Consider the following 22,360-nt stretch of genomic DNA (forward strand, 5'->3'; position numbering starts at 1 on the left):
ACCAGCTTCCCTGAAAGCTGAGAGATAAAAGAATGCATTTGAGGTCGAAGGCAGATAGGGGTCCCTTTTCGAGGAAATGGATATTACTGTTTCCATTTAAAGTGGTCGTGACCTTGTGAGTTCAATCATTTGAGCACAGTCTATATATATATATATAACTGAAAAAGCTCATTTGGGTGAAATGTCTACCTCTGCTATATGATTTATTTACTGAATTCTATATTTTATGCTTATGTTAATATATTTTCACTGCATGGTGTCTGTTAATACAATGTGAAACTGACTCACAGTTTTTGTTGTTGTTGTTGTTGTTTTACATCCAGTGACTGTACATAAATCTGTAAATGCTTAATCTTATCAATGCAAACGTCTACTACTTTTTTTAGAAACAACTATTTCAGCCAGTGCATTGAGTGCACCGGTGCTGGAGGAGGGTATGCTACTACTCGTAGTTCCTGTTATGTTAGCACGCCCTCATCTGATACTCAGAAGCCTATTGGATCCATGACCCCTCAATCTCATGCTGCCTAGGTGATTCCTGGTACTGCATTCAAAGCGTCGCACTTGGACCCTCGTGTCCAATCAGCGACGAGTTTTATGATGACGCCTTGGGATTCCGCGAAGTAGTTTCTTTCAGAACAGAAGAGATGACAGCGGCACAGAGTTGACGCACTTAAGAGGATAGAAGTACGCAAAGTTCCACGCTTTCTGATGTGGTTGAAATAATATTGGGAATAGGCACCTGGATGTTTATTCGATAACTTGTGCGTGTAGACGCAAGCGACACACGCTTTTATCCTTCGCTTGGAACCATTAATCATCCCAGTCACATTGGGAAAGACACGTGTAGGCGTGAAGCCACGTTTTCCGGAGTCATCCGTATCCCGATGCGCATATGATGAGAATCCCGCTCCCTAAGTTTTAGTGTGTTTAAGTTACAGTAGCAGCTGATTTCTCCATTTACAGGACATTTTGGGTAGGCTAACTACAATGACGGAGGCTGATACTGCAGCAAGGTCCTTGGGGCCGGTCTCAGACAAACTAGCCGGCGAGGAGGGATCTGAAGAAAGTCAAGAGAGCCGGACTCTGTTAATGGTCGCAAAGATTCTGCTGGACTTAAATCAGTGTATCCCGAGCGGCATCAGCGGCAAATGCATAGTGAACAGTGATGCGGACAGTCCACCCGGCGTGAAGGAAAACCGGGAGAAATGCAGACAGAGCGCGAGCAGGGGGAAAAGGACACGGAACCGCGACAGACTGCGTGTATCCGCTGAGAAGAGACACTGCTGTCCCTATGCTGGCTGTGGGAAAATATACGGCAAATCGTCCCATCTTAAGGCGCACTTCAGAGTACACACCGGTAAGAAAAATGAAAAATGCTTATGTGTACAGTAAACCAACTAACACCGGTGATTCGAATCGTATTGTTCGTGTATCTGGCACGCAGTCTGTTATTTCGCCCCACGCCCGCGTGTTCTGGGGAAAGGTTCGGCTTTGTGAACTGCCACTCATGTAAAGGTGGGTGTAACCGCAGGCGGAGCGCTCATGGGTACAGACGAGGGCGGAACAGTACACACTGTTACTAATCAAAGTGTGAGCAAACATGTTGCTTAGTCCACACTGTTACGCAGAACACTGTGTGATCAAAAAATTGCGTAATCGTGTGGGGGGAAAAAAAGCCAGAATCATTTCAAACTGTTTCAAACTCATTTTTAAACCGTCTTCTGGTTTATGCATCATGAATTAAATGTCTGTTCTATACTTTCTCATTCTATTCTATTGTATAAATAGTCTAATCTCAGTGTGTCATGGCCGCTGGTCCTTGATGATCCGCATACTTCAATGCGACACGCACTAAAATAACGCACATAACCTAACAACGCAACGATGACGCGATGCACACACCTCCTTGATTCCACACTTGTAAACATTGGGCACGTGGTGCAGCACTGAAGCCAGGCGCTGCCCCGCCCCGCCCAGTGAGTACGTTCACATCCACCGCCAACTAACTTAGACCTATAAAAAAAACAGCGTTTTCTTCTGTTTTGACGGCACAGACGAACACCGAACAAGTATCCAAAACGCCGGTAAAGGCGCTTACATGCATGGAAAAAATCTAGATGTGGCGATTGTTTTTTTTTTTTTTTTTTTCTTAGTTGGGGATGAAATAACAACAGTCTTAAATTTCTCGCTCCGTTGTGTGTTTTGTTTAGGTGAGAGGCCCTTTCATTGTACCTGGCCAGGCTGCGCAAAGAAATTCTCACGGTCGGATGAACTGACGCGACATTTTCGCACGCACACCGGCGAGAAGCGCTTCACGTGCCCGCTCTGCGACAAATGCTTCATGCGAAGCGATCACCTCACCAAGCACGCCCGCAGACACGTCGGCTTCCACCCCAGCATGCTCCAGGGTCCCACCGGGCGAAGACGACACTCTTCAACGTCCACATCGTCCTCTGGCTCCAGCGATCACGTGTCTGCTGGTGTTTGAGCAACCACGTGACCCCCACTCCACATTTTGGATGTCTCTCGTTCCTGAGGCTCATATCTCGGAGCTTCTGTTATTGAGCTGATGATATAAGATAACAGAGGTGTTACATAATGGAGACGTACAAAATATGCTGTGCTGGAGTTCTCCATGGACTTCTCAATGGAATGGACAGAAATCATTAGGCAGAAACAATGTAATGAACGAGGATTATTTCAAATATGTAGGGGTATTTATATCACATGTCACAAATATGACATTGATTTCAATACAGAGGAGCCAGGGGATTTATTAGACACTCACTGTGACAAGGGAAGTGAACATATTCTGAATAAAACTATATTATGCGTGCTGAAACCAAGACACATTTTATTGATCATATTTGGCAGTGGTCCAGTTATTAGAAGTGGGTTTTAAAATAATCACTATGAATGTTTTTCGGTTCTTTTGTGTTATTTACGGGGACAGCGGTTGACTTCAGTGTTGAAGATGGTATTTGTATGATATTAAAATAGATGGGTACTTGTGAGATTGACTTTGCATAGTGTGAGGTTTTACGCACACAAACAAGCTTTTGTGTGTGTTTTTAAACAACCGTAATTATTTGCATATTCTAATCAGTTATGCAGAAGAATGTAACTTATTTAATGTACAGCATTGAAAATACTCTTTATTCAGAACACTATTATAATTTCTTTTTGAAACTTTTTTTTTTATCAGCTTTCACAAGTGATGTAGTGAGACTTAACAAAGTTGACTCATTAATAGTTTAACACCGCCATCTATAGGTTTGTTATGGGAAAACACAAACTAAAAGCTGTGAAAACGACAGAACAAAGATTGTATATTTCTCCCACTACCTTTGGTTTTATTAGCAGCCTATAGTATTTACAATCAGTCAATGAACTTGAGTAACATAATCTTTTATTAGTTTTGTGAATGGGTTTTTTATTTTCATACAAGTCCCACTTGACTTCAGAAGTCTTTCCACTGTTCAGCTGTTTACTTGAAATACTTAATGAAATTTGAATCTAGATTGAGTTTGAATCTACCGTAATGATCAGCCATTGTGCTTTGAAAGACACAAGCACAAACTGAATTGTACATGTGAATCAACAATCAGTGCATCTATTTGATCTTTATTCAATAACAGTTATATAGATTTTTATATTTTATGTTATGATAACAGATGTTTGTCTTTTATTGTCACATAGTATCTGTGCTAATTTATTTGTTTAGTAGGTTGTGAGCCTGAATTCAAGAAGCAGGTTATTTGAAACATACTGTCATTGTAAAAATGCTCAACCTGTGCCTTGTTTTGAGCTTAAGAACTCTTAGATTGAAGAATGTAATTAGCAAGTTACTGAGAAGTACTTAATTTACAAAACTCTTCTCAGTTGTTTAGTGTGAATGCAAGTGTTGTGATGTGTAGATCTGTGTCTTACAGACCTTGAGCCACTACCGTTGTACATACAGTACATGTGCTGTACTTTTCCATCAGTATCATTTATGCAACATTCAACTGCTTTCATAACCTGTAAATGATGTACGGTATATAGAGGATTAATTAAAACAAAGAAAGGTGTAATTCAGGTCTGCTTTTATTGATATCACTGAAACCAGTAACAACATTGTTAATACATAAATGGACTTTCTCACATAATTAACATATTTATAACATAAAAACACAGCTTTTGTCCAACAAACGCTCACCTTTGATTACGCTTTGAGTTGAATACATCAGGTCATTACACTATTTTAGTCATAGTTAAAACGCACTAAAAAGTGAATATGAGTAGTTTGAATGAAAACAGTTTCTTGATCAAGACAGTAGAGTGTAAAGATAACACATAAATGTGTTTGGCTTTCAAAGCTGAATGGAAGGGGAAATTCTGTAAAAGGATTTGATGTGTAGATGAACAGTGCCGGTTCATCATTGACAGCTTGAATCATTTTTAATAATAACAATTATGAATGTCAAGATAGGCCGGGGATTTGATCAATTTAGCAACATTAACATTCTAGGTTTAGTTCCAAAGACCAGCAGAAAACAGTGCTTTTAAACAGCCCACAACAGATTTTCATGAAATTCAGTGACATATCCTGATCGGTGGTATGCATACAAAATGCTAAATTAAAATGGACATAGATTCCAACAAGAAGCATAAACATTCTTTGGTGCCTTCAAGTCTTTGAAATCTGAACATCTTCCAGAATAAAACAATAAGAAAGCTTACAGGGAATTTAAATATCTAATATGTTTGGACGTTTCGTCCAAGAAATGAAACGGCATTTTCAAAATGTCATAACAGTTATTAAATCATACCCAGTGATTTCTGACCTTTTTGAAAAACTGCTTTGAGACAGAAAGGTCTTCATGTAATCATTTTATCATCTGCGGTCTGTTGTGAGAGGTTACTGTGAAAATAACAAATATCTAGACCTTGACCAATCAAATAAAAAGGGTTGCTGTTTTTCCTTTTCATTCATGACTCATTCGCATCTCAAATCCAGCATAGCTTCAAACCTGATTCAATTAAATACACGTTTGTGAGATATCAAGAGTAAACAAAAGGTGTGATGCCCAGGTGCATGCCAGACAAGGCTACTGTTAGCACTGCAGTACGAATGCACCAACATGCAAAATGTTCAACAGAAACGAATCCAAGTATAGCCTCAATAGCAGCCACGAACAATAAACATCCAACCAGATCCGTACGGAAATCAAATCTTACCATAAAGACAACGTTAATGCAATGAGTGCAACATGAAAGCAGAGAATTCAGTGGATAAGCTATTTCAAACTCTCTGTAACATCAAGTTGTTTTAATTCACAACTAAAGCCATCCAAATGCTTTATTTGTTCTACTTTTCACTTATACAGTATAACACAATGCAGCTAGGAGCTAGGTGAAAGTGAGCAGACTCTCCTAGCATATTAGCAAACAGTGCATATCCTGCCATAGGAGGAATCAACCAATAATAGTCATGTTAATAATCATATGTTAAGAGTAAATGTGTCTATATGTGTGTATTAGCACATGTAATGTGTTTTTTGTGTGTGTGTGTGCGTGTGATCACATTTTCCTGTACACCACGTTCATCCTAACGTTTACTGTACATTTCCCTCTGTAATATTGATTAGATGTCTTATCTGAGGTTATGAAAGGAAACGAGGGAGGGGATGAGAAAGAGGGAGCACAGGGAGGGGAAAAGGTGACAGATTTACTGGATTTGACAAGCAGTGGAGGAGGTGGCTTGGCAGCACATGCAGGTTGAGTTAACAGATTTGGGTGGAATGAGGTCCAGGTCTTCATCATCAGGGATCTCATCCAGCCTGTAGCCATCTTTCAGTAGCTGGATGTTCAGATCCTGGTTTATCTGCTGCAGGAAGCAATGGACAGCATGTCAGGCCGGGCTGCATAACCGCCACTAATTAAATCATATGAATGAATTCAATACTCCTGGCAGCAGTTATTTAATGGATTAATAAGACAACAGGGTTGGTTCAATAGCTTGATTGGGACATTTACTGGTTTAATGAATCAATGACGCAAACAAAAACATGAAGATAATTAGCAATAACAAATGAGCAATGGTGACCTTTAAAGGAATAATTCACCCAAAATTAAAATTTGCTGAAAATTTACTCATCCTTAGGCCATCCAAGACGTAGATGAGTTTGTTTCTTCATTGGAACAGATTTGGAGAAATTTAGCATTACATCACTTGCTCACTAATGGATCCTCTGCAGTGAATGGGTGCTGCTGGAATGAGAGTCCAAACGGCTAATAAATAAAATCATAATCACATGCAGTCCACAAATTAAAGTTTTGTGAAGTAAAAAGCTACATGTCTGTAATAAACAAATTCATTATTTAAACCATAGTTTATAGCCAAAATATTGTTATAATATTTGTTTGGAATTGTTTTGGACTGTTTTGCTTGCAAATGGTGCTTTATGTGTGCAAACGTTTTCCTACTTCAGACAAGATGACTTTTCACTAGACAAAGCAATATTAATGATAGAGGACTTGTATTTTAGCTGGAAGCAATGGTTTGACATTAAAAACATCTTAATGATGAGTTTGTGTATTAAAAACATGCAGCTTTTCACAAGATCTTAATGGATTACTTGTGATGTTTTCATCACACCCGTTCACTGCAGAGGATCCATTAGTAAGCAAGTGATATAATACCAAATTTCACAGATGAAGAAACAAACTCATCTACATCTTGGGTGACCTGAGGGCAAGTAAATGTTTAGAAATGTTTGTTTTGGGTGACCTATTCCTTAAAAAGGAAAACAAAAGAGAGACATTTAAGACAAAAGGGAATTTAGAGCGTACAAGATTGTGAGTGACATTTGAGAAGGAAATCCACTGTCATGATGCTAGTGGTATGGGGCTTAGGACATTAACCAGAGTTTATAGATACCTGTTCCCTTAGAGACCTCACCTCGGCTGACGAGTATCCTGATGAGGAATATCTAGACATGTCAAAGTCGTCATCGCTGCAAAGCAAATGAAGACAGTGAGGCCTGTGGCCAATGGGGGCGTGAATAAATCAGTAAAGGGTGAGTGAAGAGCGTACCTGTCTGTGTCTAGAGCAACTAAAGGTTTCTCATCTGGACTCTGGTCTAAAGAAGAGTAGCCTTTATTGGGAACCACTAGCCTGGATGGTAAGAGAAATAGAGTTAGGTTTTTCAATGAATGTGAAATAAAACAGACTATGTATACAGTGAAGCCTGTGATCATTTTCGCTTGTTTGTACCTTGTTCTGGCCATCACATTATTCTTCTTGGGTTGCTGATTGACAGGGCTTCCAGCATTGCCATTTTTCAGTGATCCTTTCCTAACCAACTCTCTCTGTTTGTCTTTACAGAGCAAACAAACAAAAAACAATATTAGACATGTTTAGATTTTAATCATGTCATATAGAAGCAACACACAATTGCAAAAATTGCTTTAAATAAAAGCATAGCACTGGCATTCGGCGATATAAACAATCCCACAACTCACCTATCTTCATATGGAGAGGAGAAGGTTTATAGTTGAGGGTGGCAGGTTCACTCTCCCTGGTATCTGAGTCTGCCTCTGATGTAGTCGATGATGCTGGATCCTGCTGGGAAAGGGGGAAAAAGAAAGAAGTGTCAAGGCAGTCTAGTTTTATCGATAAAGTCAGTTTTATTTGATGTCTGTTCTTCTTGACAAGAGCCTTGCTCTGTCCATTTTGATCAATGTGGATGAACTAAGCTTTACTTTATTTCTACTGTTTGATTTCTCCCAGCTCATTATGACACCCTGGGATTGATGTGAAAGGAAACACAACATTTTCAGAAGCAAAGAGAGCAATCTGCCAACTTCAAATAAGGAACAGGCCAAGAATTGTGGCAAATCATTTCACAATTTCAAAAACCTAAATCTATTAAAAGTGGAAATAGGATGAAAAAATATAGGTCCAATGCAACACATTTTGATACACTGAGCGCAAAAACAGTACATATTGTATTGTTCATCATAATATATAATATAATATAATATAATATAATATAATATAATATAATATAATATAGTATAATATAATATAATATAATAAATATTCAAAATTAATAATGAAAATTCTGTCATTAATTACTCACCCTCATGTCGTTCCAAACCCGTAAGACCTTCGTTCATCTTCGGAACACAAATTAAGATATTTTTGATGGAAACGGACAGCTCTCTCACCCTCCATAGACACCAACGATATTACCACGATCAACGCACAGAAACGTAGCAAGGACATCGGTAAAATAGACCATGTGACATCAGGGGTTCAACCGTAAATTTACAAAGCTACAAGAATACTTTTTGTGCGCAAAGAAAAAAAATAATAACATAATTGATTCAGCAATTCTTCTACCCAAGTTACCGTATGATGTTCAAGATAAAGCGTGTGCATGCTGAACGTAAACAACACTGATTACGTTGATTGTGTTCTGGGGTACTTTCCAAAATTCGGAATTCGGGGAGAAGAATTGCTGAATAAAATATGTTATTGTTGTTTTCTTTGCGCACATATAGTATTCTCGTAGCTTCGTAAAATTAAGGTTAAACCCCTAACGTCACATGGACTGTTTTACCAATGTCCCTGCTACCTTTCTGTGCGTTGATCGTGGTAATATCGTTGGTCTTTAGTGGGGTCAGAAAGCTTTCAGATTCCATCAAAAATATCTTAATTTGTGTTCCGAAGATGAATGAAGGTCTTACTGGTTTGGAATGACATGAGGGTGAGTAGATAATGACAGAATTTTGATTTTTGGGTGAACTAACCCTATAAACATTTAGTGCAGTCCATTCAGATCTCTTTCCAGTTCAACTAATAGCCAGAGTTTGGGACGTGGCTACTGTAGCAGGCTGAGCCAGAGGGTGTTTAGCCGTGTTAAGCCATAATATATTTTATGTGGTGAATAGAGAAACCGTGACAAAACTGACTTTTTACATTTAGAATTTTACTATTTAGTCTGTTGCATGAATACATAATGCATATTATTAGGCCTATGCAGTTAATATAAATAATTTTAATTTCCGGTCTGAAGTACAGTTGTTTACGTTTCTATGATAAACAGTTTGGGTATTGTGTTGGAGAATGTAAAATCTGGGTCCTGAAGCACAAACAGATGAGAGCTACTGATCTATAACTAACCAGAGGTACACTGACAGCTGCTCTGCAGGTCATGGGTTAAATATGGGCCATCCAGATGTCTCTTCGAGCAGAGCTGGTTATTTTCCTGAGAATTATTGATGAATTTGTCATGGGTGGGAGGGGGATGGATATTATTCAGGTACCTTAGCACGTATTCTGCATGATGAAGCAATCTAAGGCGGTACGGCCTCTACGAGATTGATGAAACATCACATAATATTAACAGTATTTAAAATGAACGTTACAGACAGCGTTACGATGGAAGTTCGAATAAATATAAGAACAAGTTGAGCTGAAGTTATAAAATAAAACGAAGCAGATGTTGTTTTCGCTGCAGGGAGACACACACAGTCTCAGTGCGCAGCATCATAGTAGCATCCTTATATTAGCTAGCAAAAAAATACATCAGACATAGAACCGCCATCATCGAGCTCTCTTAATATAAGATATTTGCCATTTTAATAAAAAATAACGGTTTGTGGTGACACAACACGAGACTAATGAAATACTCCATGTGTCTTTGGTTCATATTGAGCTACCGTTCGCTCATCAAAACGTTATTAAAACCGCATACAGACAACATTTGTGATTTAATCGGTTGTTAAAGAGTCAGTTTAGTTTAACTTACAAAAGGCTGCATCTCTGCCTCGGTCGGCACTTGAAATCTGTCAATTTCTTCCATCATCTTGGCGGCGGGGTGTCTGAGCCTTTTTGTGAGCGTTTGTGGTGGATTTCTGCGGATATACCGCAACTAATTGATTGAAAAAATGAAATTTCACAGCTGTGTCGTCGGATATTTGTCAGCCCCAAGAATGTCCCCGACTCTCCTTCATCCCAGCGATCGCTCGTTAGCCAGCAGTGATTTAACCACCCACTTCCGGGAGAACGAGTCTGGAGACGCGAGCAGCACCACGGATTCCGCCCCACTCAACGCCATCGAGCGATGTCTGCTCCACCCAAGACTAGCATCAGACACAGACATCGTGTAGGGTTTTCTCGGTGTGTGTATAACCTCGAGATGGCAAGATTTTGTGTGGGATGTTGTTATTTTGCAGTCAAACCTGTGATCAGGGATGGCGGTTAGGGATTGGAATCTAGTGAATGCAAACAAAGATGTTTTTATTAACGTGATTTGAGGAACAGTGTGTGTTTGCGTGTTTTCACAGTATTGAAAGAGGTAAGTTAGGCTGTTCTTTATGCACCTGTCCAATACCAAGCATAGGGCAAATGACTTCAGGACCCTGGACAGCTTCTGGATAGTAACCTTAATAAAACTGCCATAAGGCCTGTATGGGAGCAAGCTGAAAAACAGACAGTGTTAGAATATATTTATTTATTTATTTATTTTATTTTTATTATTTTTTTCTTGTGGAAATTTCTGTTGCCCTGCCCTTTTTAACTCCCCTAGGTTTCTCAGGTCAGGGCACCCCCTCATCTTAGACTGGGTTTGTTCTCCTCTTTAGTTTTTTCTCATAACAAGGTAGCCTACATTAAAATTACAATATCCAGTGATAAAGGCACTCCCGAATTAATTATTTTTTTCCTCTTTTCTAACAATTATTTTTAATCCCAACTCAGCATAAACTGGCTACTTTTAAACGAGCACTTACTAGAAATTAAATTAATTTAAATGTTAACAAACCAAGCAAACTAAATAAATAAAAGCAGAGCTTATGTAATGTCCATAAAAGTCTTTACATTCCCTTGTATTTTAATGCTGAACTGTATTTTCCCATTATATTCCTGAACATAATCGTGGAAATAAACGTATTGGCAAGTAGATGGCGCTAACCAACAAAACATAAAAAACAATCAAACATTATTTTACTGAAGATTATTTCAGAAATTAGTTAAATTACCAGCCTGGCAAAGTTTATGAGCAATATGAAAAGGATCACTCCGCTGTGGCATTAATGTCGGACTCAGCATTATATAGGCCTACTGATATATTACTGACTAACATCAAGTCATGTAAAAATACAAAATTACAGTAAATGTTGCATCTTCATGCAGAAGGATTAAATGTACGTTTTAAAAGCATTCCTGAATATATAAAACAGTGTTATCAAATGTTTCATATTACAGTTATTCAATATAATAATGGAGGCATAGGTTAGATTGGCTTAACTAAATTTTATGATAAATGTGATGATGGAGTTCCCTGATTGTTATTGAACTTACAAAATGAGATCATTGATTGCAATTGTTGAGCTAGCTGTAGAAATATTATAGGTTAAGAAAAGATGCAATAACTGAGATAAGAACATTACACACATTACTGGAAAAAGGAAATGAGCAATGGTTGCTGTTGTGAGAATTCATATTTGGATTTTATGATCTCTTTAATAACCTGTCTAAGGGGTTAAGAGGATACCCATACAAATAGTCCATGTGAAACCCCATATAAACAGCTGTGTATAAAAATAAATCTCAGCCTTAGTGTTTGCTTCAATCATAGCTATATACCCTTTGCAGTCAGATGTACAAATATACACATAGACACTTGCTTTCATATACTGTATATGAGGGGACACATAAAGACCTACTCTAATTCTGAGGGGAACGTACGTGTGTTTCACTGGTCTTCAACAAAATATATGCAACCGTGACATCCTCACAGATGGGAATGCAGATTATGATTTATTAGTAATCTGGATTTTATACCAGTGGCCCGTAATGTTATGTAATTCTCCACCTCAGGGCAAAGCAATTCTAAAGCTACTATGTATGTGTAATTACTACAGTTTTTTTCCCTCCAACAAATCTTTCTGTAACAACAAAAAGTTGTAGATAGAAAACAACTCCATTTCATGTTGAAATCATAAAAATACATTGAGAATGTTTGTTAAACAACTTGGAAAAAAAACATTAAAGCTACTACATAATAAAATTGATTAGATTTCTATTTCTGTTTCGCTAAGTAAGTGTGCATTGCAAACAAAACATTGAGACTTGAACATCATTCCCTCAGGTTATAGTTTTGAATAGGTAATGAATAGTTATTGTACATTACATATTATGTTAAGTGCAACAACTCAATTTTGCTTTTAAATCATGCATTTAAACTTGTATTTTTATATAGGATCTGCAGTCATATCAAACTATTTACAGTGAAGATATCCAAGGACAAAAATATAAAAATGTAAAAAACCATTTGGTAACCTTTTATTATCACCAAATAGGCTGTTGCTGACAGACACTATAGACATATCTATAGACAAATATTAAACAGTTAAACTGACACTATTTGATACCTCTTAAAGGTGCATAAGCACGAAGTTGCACTTTTGAGGGCATTGCTTCACTGACAAGCTAAACATACAAGATTTCCCAAGTTTTATTCTGACAATGTGACAGAGTAAAAAACACTTGGTGTGCTGTGCTTGTTATAATCATGGTAAATTTTACCAGTAACCTTTCACATGGCTGAGCTCTTATGCCCTCCTGAAATGTCTCATAATCCTATCAGGACTGAGATGTAATGCTGTAGAGTCTTAGAGGATAGAAAACCTTCCTTAACACCTGCATGCTAAAGCCTGTATGTACAGTTCATTATTTTCACCCTGCTGACCTTAAACAATAGCGTAATCCCAATGTCAGTGATCACTATTGATGCCCTGTGGGGTTTCAGGCAACATTCAGTAAACATGCTCAAATTACACTTTAATATTTTCCCTTTCCTCACAGTCTCTTCCTCTCAATCTCCTACTTTTGCCACTCTATTTCTTCAAACAAAACTTTCCTTGTTTGCTTGGTAAATTATGTATCTTTGATGAGAGCTTTAACTTGAACTGGAGATGAGCAGCACACGTGAAAAAAATTTGAACTTTTTGTTAGTTAAGGTTGGGCACGAGAACAAGGTACAAGACCAGCGCAAAGTGACTAGATGTCCAATGAAGAGCAATAAATAGACTAACAGATGGACTGTGTCCAACCACAGTAAATTAGATAAGAGGCTTTGGTGTCTTTACGTAATGATCCTCCAGTTGCAAATCATCAACAAACACACAAGTCCAAGGCTAGTGCAAGATACAAGCTTAAACAAAGAAAAGTTGGTGTTAAATGGATTTTGTTTTTAAAATATCTCATGCATTATCCATTTATTTCAATGTGCATGATCTATAACTTATAGAATAATAAGTAATAATTCAAAACTCAAACAAAAATAAATTAGGAATGAGTTTCCATTTTTTCTATTTTGTATTAGTATAAAATGTTAAAATAGTGAGATGCATTGCATTCTTCTAAACACAAACTCTGCATTAACAAAAACATGGCTCTAGCACCAAATGACAATAGCGTGATTTATGACAGATTTGCCATAGAGTCAGCTAAGAGAATTCTATATTTAATGCTGAACAAACATCACAGGCTACTAAAGTGTGATCCTCTTAAAAAATAATAATAATAATAAATATATACATATATATATATATATATATATATATATATATATATATATATATATATATATATATATATAATATATATATATATATATATATATATATATATATATATATATATATATATATATATATAGTTAGGTAAATTCCATAGTCCTGCCAATGATGTGATTTTCCAAAAAATTCATGTAAGAACTTGTCCGTTATATGTGCATTTCACATTTACACAGGGCCATCCTCAAATGTGACTATTAAAATGTTCCTCCAGCAGCCCCTGTGAATATATTCATTTTATTATTATTATTATTTTTTTTTTTTTTTTTTTTTTTTATTTATTATTGCAGTTAATAAGTAATTTTTGTTGTCTCTGTGGCTCTTGAGTTCTGCCAGCACTGGGGCCCTCTCGCGGAGAGGAGGGAATTTTGCAGGCCTTGTAGAGTATGACAAAGAGAATGAGAATAAGCACGGAGAGGAGGGAATTTTGCAGGCCTTGTAGAGTATGACAAAGAGAATGAGAATAAGCACAGCTACTACTGAGTTACACACAATGGCCACTATGGCAGCTGCGGACAGTCCAGCTCTTAGTTCTGTCTCCATGGTGAGTTGACCTCAAGAATCTGATGTCCAAGTTTAGGGAAGACGCATGAAATCACAGTTCATTACAATAGGTTACCATGCTTCCATTTCTGCTGCCATTTTTCATGATTCTTGACAGAGCCAGCAACACCATCTGGTCCTTCAGTGAGTAAGAGTGATCTACTGATCAAAGGTTTGCATCTCTACAAAGGCTGACTGTCTTGTTTATGTAGCCAGATCCAAAAGGAAACGTCTTCAGCCTCTGAATGATTCCTGAAAAACAAATACAACAATATTTTCTTAACGCAACAATGTATATTTATTTTAGATTTAAAGGTCATTCATTTACTCATGTCTGATGAAAACATATACATACAGTGGGATCCAAAGGTCATGAGACTTCTAGTGAAAATGTTTTGCATTCTTTTCTAAATGAATACAACATATTTATTACAAATTATATTGTCAGCATTTCAGTTTTAATGAAAACTTGTCATAGTATTTTGTTTCTCTCTTTGCTTTAATGATATGACAAAACATTGACATTTTGCAGTGCTGCCAGGTACATTTTTAAATAAAAATGTGATGAATGATGTGCAACTCACAAATGCCCTCAAACCCATTTCCTCTCACAGACACATTTTTCGGAAAAGATATGTTTGGCACCCAGAGTGATTGACCAATTTTGAGAGTTTGTCCTCTACCTAAAGTCTGTGTATCTACAGCAAGACTGTTCATCATGGTGAATCAGTTTCTAACCTCATCTCCACTTGTGTTCTCTACCATAAGGTCAGTTCTCTTTTCAGAGCCCAAACTACTGTTGGAGGGTCAGTCCAGAGCAAATCATCCTCAAGTTAAGAGCCGAGCTTGAAGTGAGACAACACATGGGTAAGACCAATGAGCATCAATCTCTTTCTCTCTCTTTCACTGCCACAGTAGGGAGCACAGGCTTCACGTTATGAGAAAAACAAATGAACCGAAGACTAATGATTGCACCGAAAATTTTAAGACCATTGATGCCTCTTGTTCACTCTTTGTGAAATTCTTTCTATTTCTTTGGCTGAGAAAGAAAGATTCTGCTCAATATTAGAATGCAAGTTTAGGCCAATGTTACTCTACTAAACAAAATGGAGAATTTAACCCAGTCTTGCACTTTAAATGGAGAGAACACCTCACACAGTCTTCAAGGGTTCAGAGTAACGAGGGCACTTAGGGTACAATATCATTTTACTAGCAATATGCTTTGAGTGCCTCTCCAGAAACAAACCCCCTCCCTTGCATCAGTCCTTTTATCACAGCTCCATGTGCTGTCGAATAATGCAGACCTAATACTATAGCAGTGCTTCTATAAAAACTCTTTACAAATCAGAGGACATAATGTAAGATCTCTGCTCTCATCTTGGGAAAAGGGTCCCATTGGTGTTATATATATATATATATATATATATATTTATATATATATATATAGGTCTGAAAATGTAAACTGCAATTTGATTTACATGTATTTGTTTTAATATAGGGCTATAAATAAAGAATAAGAAAGTAAATTGCTAATTTTCCCAGCAACCCTACATAGAAAAGAAAGTTTGGAGAATAGATGGATGCTAAGTTTTATTGATGATTTTACTGTTGACAGTTATGAGAGAGGTGAAAAGTTAACATAAACCGCTTAAATAAAACCACCCACAAATACAAAAGGTTTTGTCAGTTTGCTTTGAAAGGCAAACAAAGAAAGATACATGGAACGTATCTTATTGTGGGCAGTATTAGTATATATACAGTATGCCTGTGCTTTTGTTCCAGATGGCCAAGATATCTTTGAGCATCTGATCTACAGCTATTTGGAGGGCAAATGCAAAGTTGTTGCCAAGTGTTCAAAGCATTACAGTAATCATGATACACACAAAATAGCTGCTTAGTGACAATAAGTTGTAACAATGCAGTCTGAGACAACTTCTGAGAATGTCTTTTTAATATACATCTATTAGGTCTACTCAAATTGTGCTAATACGTTCATTAAAATAAATAGTTTACATTATTGTTGTTTTTCTTTTCAGAAATAGGACATATTTCAAAAACTAGTTGAAGTAGTCTACTAGTACTTGAGAAAAACAGCCCTACCCCCCCGAAATGAAACATGAGGGGAACAATGAAACACTTGTCTGTCCCACACAGCTGCTCAATACTAAATACAGCAGACAAGACTACATTCAATTTATTGAGAAAATCTAAGTATTTACATCATATTTAAGCAATAAACACTACGAAACGATGAACTTGCCTGTCAATAAGATGTGAATATGATGCTCTCCATTCAAAACAATACGATGCGAGCCGCCTCGCGTCAAGCTGCAGTCATTATTTTCATCCCGAGCGTAAACTCTGCTGTTATGGCGATGCTGCTTTTGCAAAGTGAACTTACATATTTGCAAGCACTTCTGATGCCGACCGATTAAATGAATCAAGTTGAGGTCGGATGTGCAGTCGGATCAAAAAGTTTTCGCCAGAGACGTAGATACAGACGGGTCCGTGACTGCGCGCGTTCAGCATCCAATGAATCAGATTGATTTGAAGCGTCAGCTACTTGGAGATCTCATCAGTGACATTTGCTTACGTAATATTTACTTTTCGAGTGTAGCTAATATGCAGATGTTATGGCGTTATTCGGACGCTAGAGCTCAGTGAGTCTCCCCGCAGTCAGCGACTGTAGGCGTGGTTGTCATTGTGTTGTCCTGAGAACGAAAACAAACGTTCAACTCTGTAAACCAATAGCAACACGAGCGTCCCATGCGACGTGAATGTCCCCGCACTGTCTGGAGGGCAGGCGCAGGCTGTGCCACAGTGTCTGGAAGACAACTGCTTTAAAGATAATACATTTTTGCCAGCTTTACAAATGTGCCTGTGTGTAGTTAAGGTTAAAAGATGCAACCAACTATTCTAATCAAATAAATTCAAAGTCCCCATAGACAGGATATAACTTTATACAGTGGCCTATAGCTACTACTTGCGTTGTTGATTCAAATAATTATGTATGGTTAATGAAGAAAGTAAAAATGCATTGATAGAGTAATTATTTTAAAAGAAGGAAAACAACCATTTCGTGTTTCAGATGAGTCTAGAGTGCAAATAGCACTTAAGTTATTTTTTTTTATTTTTTTTTATTTTTTTAAAGTATTGATTTAAAAAACTTTTTTCAAAGGTCCCCTTGAAAGTTTATTGATTGGGTCTTGTCCCCCAGTTTAGAGCCATGGGTTATATGGAGGACTAAGTAAATGTAAGCTGAGGAATAAGACACTGAAAAACCCATATTGATGGAGAACTAATCTGAATTTTTGGGGAATGTATATCTATGGTGGGTACAGTCCTGTGTGTATGTAATATTGTGGAAGATTTTATATAAGTACATATATTTTATTTATTATGACACCATAAATATGAACCATAAATATGTTTGGGTGCTCCTTTAAAGATATAACATGGTATTAAATGCATTTGTGCTGAAGAATGCAGTTTAGAACAGCTATTAAATGTTTTTTTATGGTTTACCACTAACAAGTCAGGAGCCATCAGGAGTCCCTGTGGAGCCATTAGGAGTACAGAAAGCGCAGAGAGAGAGAGAGCGATCCTTCACCCTCAGAATGTCAGGCTCTTTGAGAAGCAAAGAGTTTCCTGTAATTTGCCTTGTAGAAAAACCAGGGATGAGAAATAACACACTCTCAAAAGCAATAATCTGATCAGTTTCCCTCAACATCTGTGGTTCTAAATTTTACCGCTGACAGTCACTTAACATTCACTTGAAATTATGTTTGAGAATTTGGCAATGATAAACACACATCTTCACTTAAAACCAGATCCCTCATCATCCATGTGCTGTTTTCACATGATATTGTTGCTGTCAGCAGGTCATGATTATCATCCCTTCCTCCTACACTTGAGTGGGAAGCGATCATAGATAGCCTCACCTCCTTTGGCCAAATGATCTATTGTTCTCTGAGGTACTGCAATCTTTTACCATATCATACCATGTCTGACATTCAGATCTGCTGCATTCATTATGTTTGACATATAGGTGCAACATAGAAACTCTCAGGTATTTCATCATTCGTTCAATTAATTGGTGTTAAGATTAATATTCTGGCAAAAATTTGCCATTTTGTATTGCAGTAGTGTGGGAGAGTGAGAAAGGAAAAAAATGATGGAAGTAGTTGATCCCTTGTTGAGCCAGTATGTTTTTATTTACTTTTTCTTGGAGAGTTGGTTTTCTGGTATTAAAAAAAGGTTGGCATCCTTGGTTCATCTTAATTGTTCATCATGACCTTAAATAAACAAAGAGAAAAAGGAATGAAAAATCTATTCTGCATATGTAATTAATTATTCATATGTATAATTCATCGCATGCCAGTATCTATAATATTCCTTAGGTCATTTCCAAAGCTCAGGGATTTGTTAAACAGAATGGCCTTAGAACTTAAAGAACTGTATTAGTATCTAAACTCTATGTGTTGTGAAAACATTACTTTTGTTAAAGCATCAGTGCTGTACCTTGTCGATCCAGTCATTGAAAGCGGACACACGGGTGAAAACAGTAGGCTTCTTCACAGTGTCACAGCCAAAACCAGAAACGAAGCTGGCAATACCATGCACCTCCCAGACACCGGCAGAGTTCTTACAGTTCAGGGGACCGCCAGAGTCACCCTGTGGGATGTTAACAAAAAACAGTTTATTTACCAATTGTCATATATTGTCCTCAAAAGTGTTGAGTATATTTTATTATTTTATATGTAGTCCACACACAAAAGTGTGTAAAAAAAAATTTTTCATACAATAATTCGTTTCAGTAGGATTTGACTTGCTTTGTGCGTGATGTATCAAGACCATTTTAGTGACACTTAAATGGTTTAAATTAGCCAATAGGCAAGTGATTACATTTTATAGGAGTGAGTCATTGTCAACCGATTTGTTCAAAAACCCAGATTCATTCAGGAGCAAAACAATATGCAGATGCTTTCTTTTGTTGTTTGGTTTGGAATGATATTCGTTGGCAGAGCTGAAACAGAAAGGTTACTGGCAACATTGTGTCTAAAATGTAAGTTGCGCAATATTAACTGTTCATTTATTATGCTGGCACTGTTGTATGAAATCATTATTACACTCGCAATCGCCTGAAATTTTGGGAAAGTTTTTTCCTGAAATCAAAGTTACGCTGTAAATATAAGCTAATAGATGCTTAAAAAATGATGTGGCACAAGATAATTTATAAATGAACGCAGACAGAATAACTTTACTCACATTGCAGCCAGCGACAATGCCATCTCCACCAGCGCAGACCATGGTTTCTTTGACACTGGAACCCCACCAGTCAGACCTGGAGCAGGTGGCGTGATCCACAGCGGGCATCAGTGCTTGCTGTAGTTTCTCAGGAAGAGGGCCTCCAGCTGGGACACAACCACAGTATGGTTTATACAAACTTCTGTACAGTTTACTTCATGTAAGTAATAAAACATGTAGAAAAATCAGGTTTCTTATACGCTAAAAAAGGTTATAAATATGTTTGCATGTATGTCAGGTGTTGTGTGCACAAGCACTTACTGGAGAGTCTTCCCCAGCCTGTAATATAGCAGGGGTAGTTGTTTTCAAGGATGGAGCCAGCAGGAGGAACGCAGCCCAGCTGAACAGTGTCACTCAGTGTCACAGGCTCGGACAGCTTGATCAGGGCAATGTCGTTTCTGAATGAGCACAAGAATCACAAGTGACAGCTGTTGTTTACACTTACTGTGTTTATGCCCACAAAATAAACCTGACATGGTGAAAATGACAAACTGACTGTACAATATATATAAAGTAAAACTGATTTGAGTTTATATAAAATCACATTGTTTTATAATCCACCTTATTTTTCAAGTTATTTACTGTGAATGAGTGAGACTTAAAATCCATTATTGCTACAGGCAAATAACTAGAAGAATAATAATGTGCAGTAAATGGTAGTATAATTTGCTCAACAAACCATTATGTTTTTGATTATTATAATAAATGAAAATATGAAAACAAACAACAGTTTGCAATGTCAAGCAGCATAATGGGCTCTATTTGTCCAGCTACAGTAACTGGAAGCAACAAACACTCTGAAAGCTTTTCACATTCAAGTTAAAAATGGCTGTGCCAACATTATGTGAAAAATATGGTGAAAAAAAAATATTTTATTAAAGTTTCACAATAATTGGTCTGCAAAAATTGATCATACATAAATTGGTCAATTTTACAGTACAGTGGTCCAAAATACTTGATACAAAATACAAAATACTTGACACAGAATTCCACAATAGCCTAATTAATTATTTCAAATTTAAAATGTATTAATTTAACCAATGTATATTGACAAGACATGTTTCCCTTCCTGTTAACTGTTAGTTAGGTCTAAAATGAAATGTGACATAATTATGTGAAGTTCCCCAAAGTAGAATACTCACCCAAGAGCCACAAATAAGGAGTTCCATTTCTCATGCACAATGATCTTCTGTGCACTGATAGTCTTTGAGCCGTCCTCAGATACTGACAGGTCATGCTTACCAACATGCACCCTGTAGTTGCGCCCAGAACTACAGGAGAGAAAATGCATGATGGTTAAACTTTAAAATCCAGTTGAAATCTACTAATGTCCTCAAGTTCACAACATTGAACACAATTAAAAATGAGTTCATGTTGTTAGTTCTGCTTAATTGACCTCTGTACCAACCAAAGATTAATATATTAGATAAACAATGGATTGGACACTTATACCTGATGCAGTGAGCAGCAGTCATCACCCAGTTTTCAGCAATGATAGATCCTCCACAAGTGTGACGCCATGAGCTACCGCTCTGATACTGCAGAGAGATCTAATCATGGGACACATAAAAAGTTCATTACATACAGATACATGCTGAATTTAGAGACTGCTCAAATAGAAGAGCATTTCACTTGCAACACTTAGATCATGACTTTGATCATGGGTTTGAGTGCCATGGAATGCATTAACATATGAAATATAAACTTTGAATGATGTAAACTGCTGTGAATAAAAGTGTTTGCCAAATGCATAAATGTCATGAAGAGAGGTAAAGGGTGAAATTACAAAGTTTGGAAAGCATAAATGTGACAGAAAGGGTGGCAGGGTTTTCAAGGGATGAGAAATAAAGGCAGCCAAAAAGGTGCCACAGTACATACCTGCCAGGGCCAGCTGTGGGGCCTGGCTTCCTCTCCATTGACCACACGAGAGCTGAGAGGCTCAATGGGTGGTTTTCCACACCCAAAGGCTGCAGAAGAAATTCAGAATAAAACCTTTACATCAGGTGCATATATAATAGACAGTATCTGAAATCGTTATTTTGCAGGCTTCTGAGTCTAAGTCTCCTGAGCACTTCTGTTCAGGTGTGCAGATTTCTTACCGCTAGCGATGAGCACTGATGCTAAGATGAGAGTGAACATGTTGACTCGGGTCAGCTGCTGAACACTTGTCCGCTTTTAAACCTTCTCTATTAGTGATGTCACCTTGGCCACACAAAATTATGAAATACGTGCTGCATGAAGTGTTCCACCTGTTTTGCCTGGAAAAAAATTATCGGCATTTGAACAGCTGCTTTCTCTGAATCCTTTCACACAGCCTTCATGCACAAACCTCTGTCTTCACTAATATCTACTAATTTATACATATTAACATACACTCCTTAACAATTTAGCAATCGGTTAAAAAAAAAGATCTTCCTTTGGAGGGAAAAAATGTTTTCAATTTATATTTGTTATTTGATCAACTTAGTTTCAAGTGAGTGGGTGTGAGTCTCCTGCCTTTAGGCCGACAGCTTTTTCTTCTGGGAAATAATATTTGAAATTGTTAATAAATATTTAAAAAAATGAAATAAATAACAACTAGATAGCTAGCTGCATTTACAAGATTTTTAAATGTTTTTGAAGTAAGCCTTTTATGTTCATGCAAGCTGCATTTATTTGATCATAAGTGAAAACAGTGATTTTGTAAAAAATTATTACTATTTAAAATAAATGTTTTCTCTTTCATTGTATTTTAGAATGTCATTTATTCTTGTAGTGGAATTACTCCAGTTTTCTCTATCACATGATCCTTCAGAAATCATTCTAAAATGCTGATTAGGTGCTCAAGAAACATTTCTTGGTATCAAGGCTTAAGATAGTTGCGCTGCATTAGATA

General features: G+C 37.2%; 3 protein-coding genes across 6 annotated transcripts; 1 reads left to right on the forward strand and 2 right to left on the reverse strand.

Annotated features, from left to right (window-relative positions):
• The first annotated feature begins 568 nt into the window (after nt 1-568).
• On the forward strand, nt 569-4,076 carry klf9 (Kruppel-like factor 9). The gene is made up of 2 exons (XM_019122077.2): nt 569-1,360; nt 2,214-4,076. Exons 1-2 carry the CDS (start codon nt 991-993, stop codon nt 2,489-2,491), a joined length of 648 nt encoding a protein of 215 aa, XP_018977622.1. The 5' UTR covers nt 569-990; the 3' UTR covers nt 2,492-4,076.
• Nucleotides 4,072-10,175, reverse strand: fam219ab (family with sequence similarity 219 member Ab). 4 transcript variants are annotated; one of them, XM_042723898.1, is made up of 6 exons: nt 9,804-10,175; nt 7,510-7,609; nt 7,262-7,364; nt 7,082-7,162; nt 6,926-7,001; nt 4,072-5,872 (listed from the first exon to the last, which is right to left on the reverse strand). In XM_042723898.1, the coding sequence occupies exons 1-6, from the start codon at nt 9,858-9,860 to the stop codon at nt 5,714-5,716; spliced, it is 576 nt and encodes a 191-aa protein (XP_042579832.1). In that variant the 5' UTR covers nt 9,861-10,175; the 3' UTR covers nt 4,072-5,713. The 4 variants fall into 4 exon arrangements, with proteins under 4 accessions (XP_042579832.1, XP_042579831.1, XP_042579834.1 ...); XM_042723897.1 differs by having other exon boundaries at nt 7,510-7,612; nt 9,804-10,161; XM_042723900.1 differs by having other exon boundaries at nt 6,947-7,001; nt 9,804-10,154.
• An 8,193-nt stretch (nt 10,176-18,368) lies between these two features.
• On the reverse strand, nt 18,369-21,743 carry ela3l (elastase 3 like). Its single transcript, XM_019089668.2, has 8 exons — nt 21,585-21,743; nt 21,364-21,452; nt 20,938-21,035; nt 20,628-20,756; nt 19,747-19,883; nt 19,447-19,592; nt 18,700-18,852; nt 18,369-18,473 (listed from the first exon to the last, which is right to left on the reverse strand). Exons 1-8 carry the CDS (start codon nt 21,622-21,624, stop codon nt 18,456-18,458), a joined length of 810 nt encoding a protein of 269 aa, XP_018945213.1. The 5' UTR covers nt 21,625-21,743; the 3' UTR covers nt 18,369-18,455.
• Between the last annotated feature and the right edge of the window lie 617 nt (nt 21,744-22,360).

Source organism: Cyprinus carpio, chromosome B5 (assembly GCF_018340385.1).
Source record: "Cyprinus carpio isolate SPL01 chromosome B5, ASM1834038v1, whole genome shotgun sequence".
NCBI lineage: Eukaryota > Metazoa > Chordata > Actinopteri > Cypriniformes > Cyprinidae > Cyprinus > Cyprinus carpio.

Bases quoted from the DNA above. Each gene is read 5' to 3' on its own strand.
- ela3l (XM_019089668.2), bottom strand. From the start codon at position 21,624: ATGTTCACTCTCATCTTAGCATCAGTGCTCATCGCTAGCG. The intron at 21,036-21,363 runs GTATGTACTGTG...TCCCATGATTAG, and splicing joins CCCACAGCTGGCCCTGGCAG to ATCTCTCTGCAGTATCAGAG. The intron at 19,884-20,627 runs GTGAGTATTCTA...GTGCTCATTCAG, and splicing joins TCCTTATTTGTGGCTCTTGG to AAACGACATTGCCCTGATCA.
- fam219ab (XM_042723897.1), bottom strand. From the start codon at position 9,860: ATGATGGAAGAAATTGACAGATTTCAAGTGCCGACCGAGGCAGAGATG. The intron at 7,163-7,261 runs GTACAAACAAGC...CTTACCATCCAG, and splicing joins AATGTGATGGCCAGAACAAG to GCTAGTGGTTCCCAATAAAG. The intron at 7,002-7,081 runs GTACGCTCTTCA...TTTGCTTTGCAG, and splicing joins GTTGCTCTAGACACAGACAG to CGATGACGACTTTGACATGT.
- klf9 (XM_019122077.2), top strand. From the start codon at position 991: ATGACGGAGGCTGATACTGCAGCAAGGTCCTTGGGGCCGGTCTCAGAC. The intron at 1,361-2,213 runs GTAAGAAAAATG...TGTTTTGTTTAG, and splicing joins GCACTTCAGAGTACACACCG to GTGAGAGGCCCTTTCATTGT.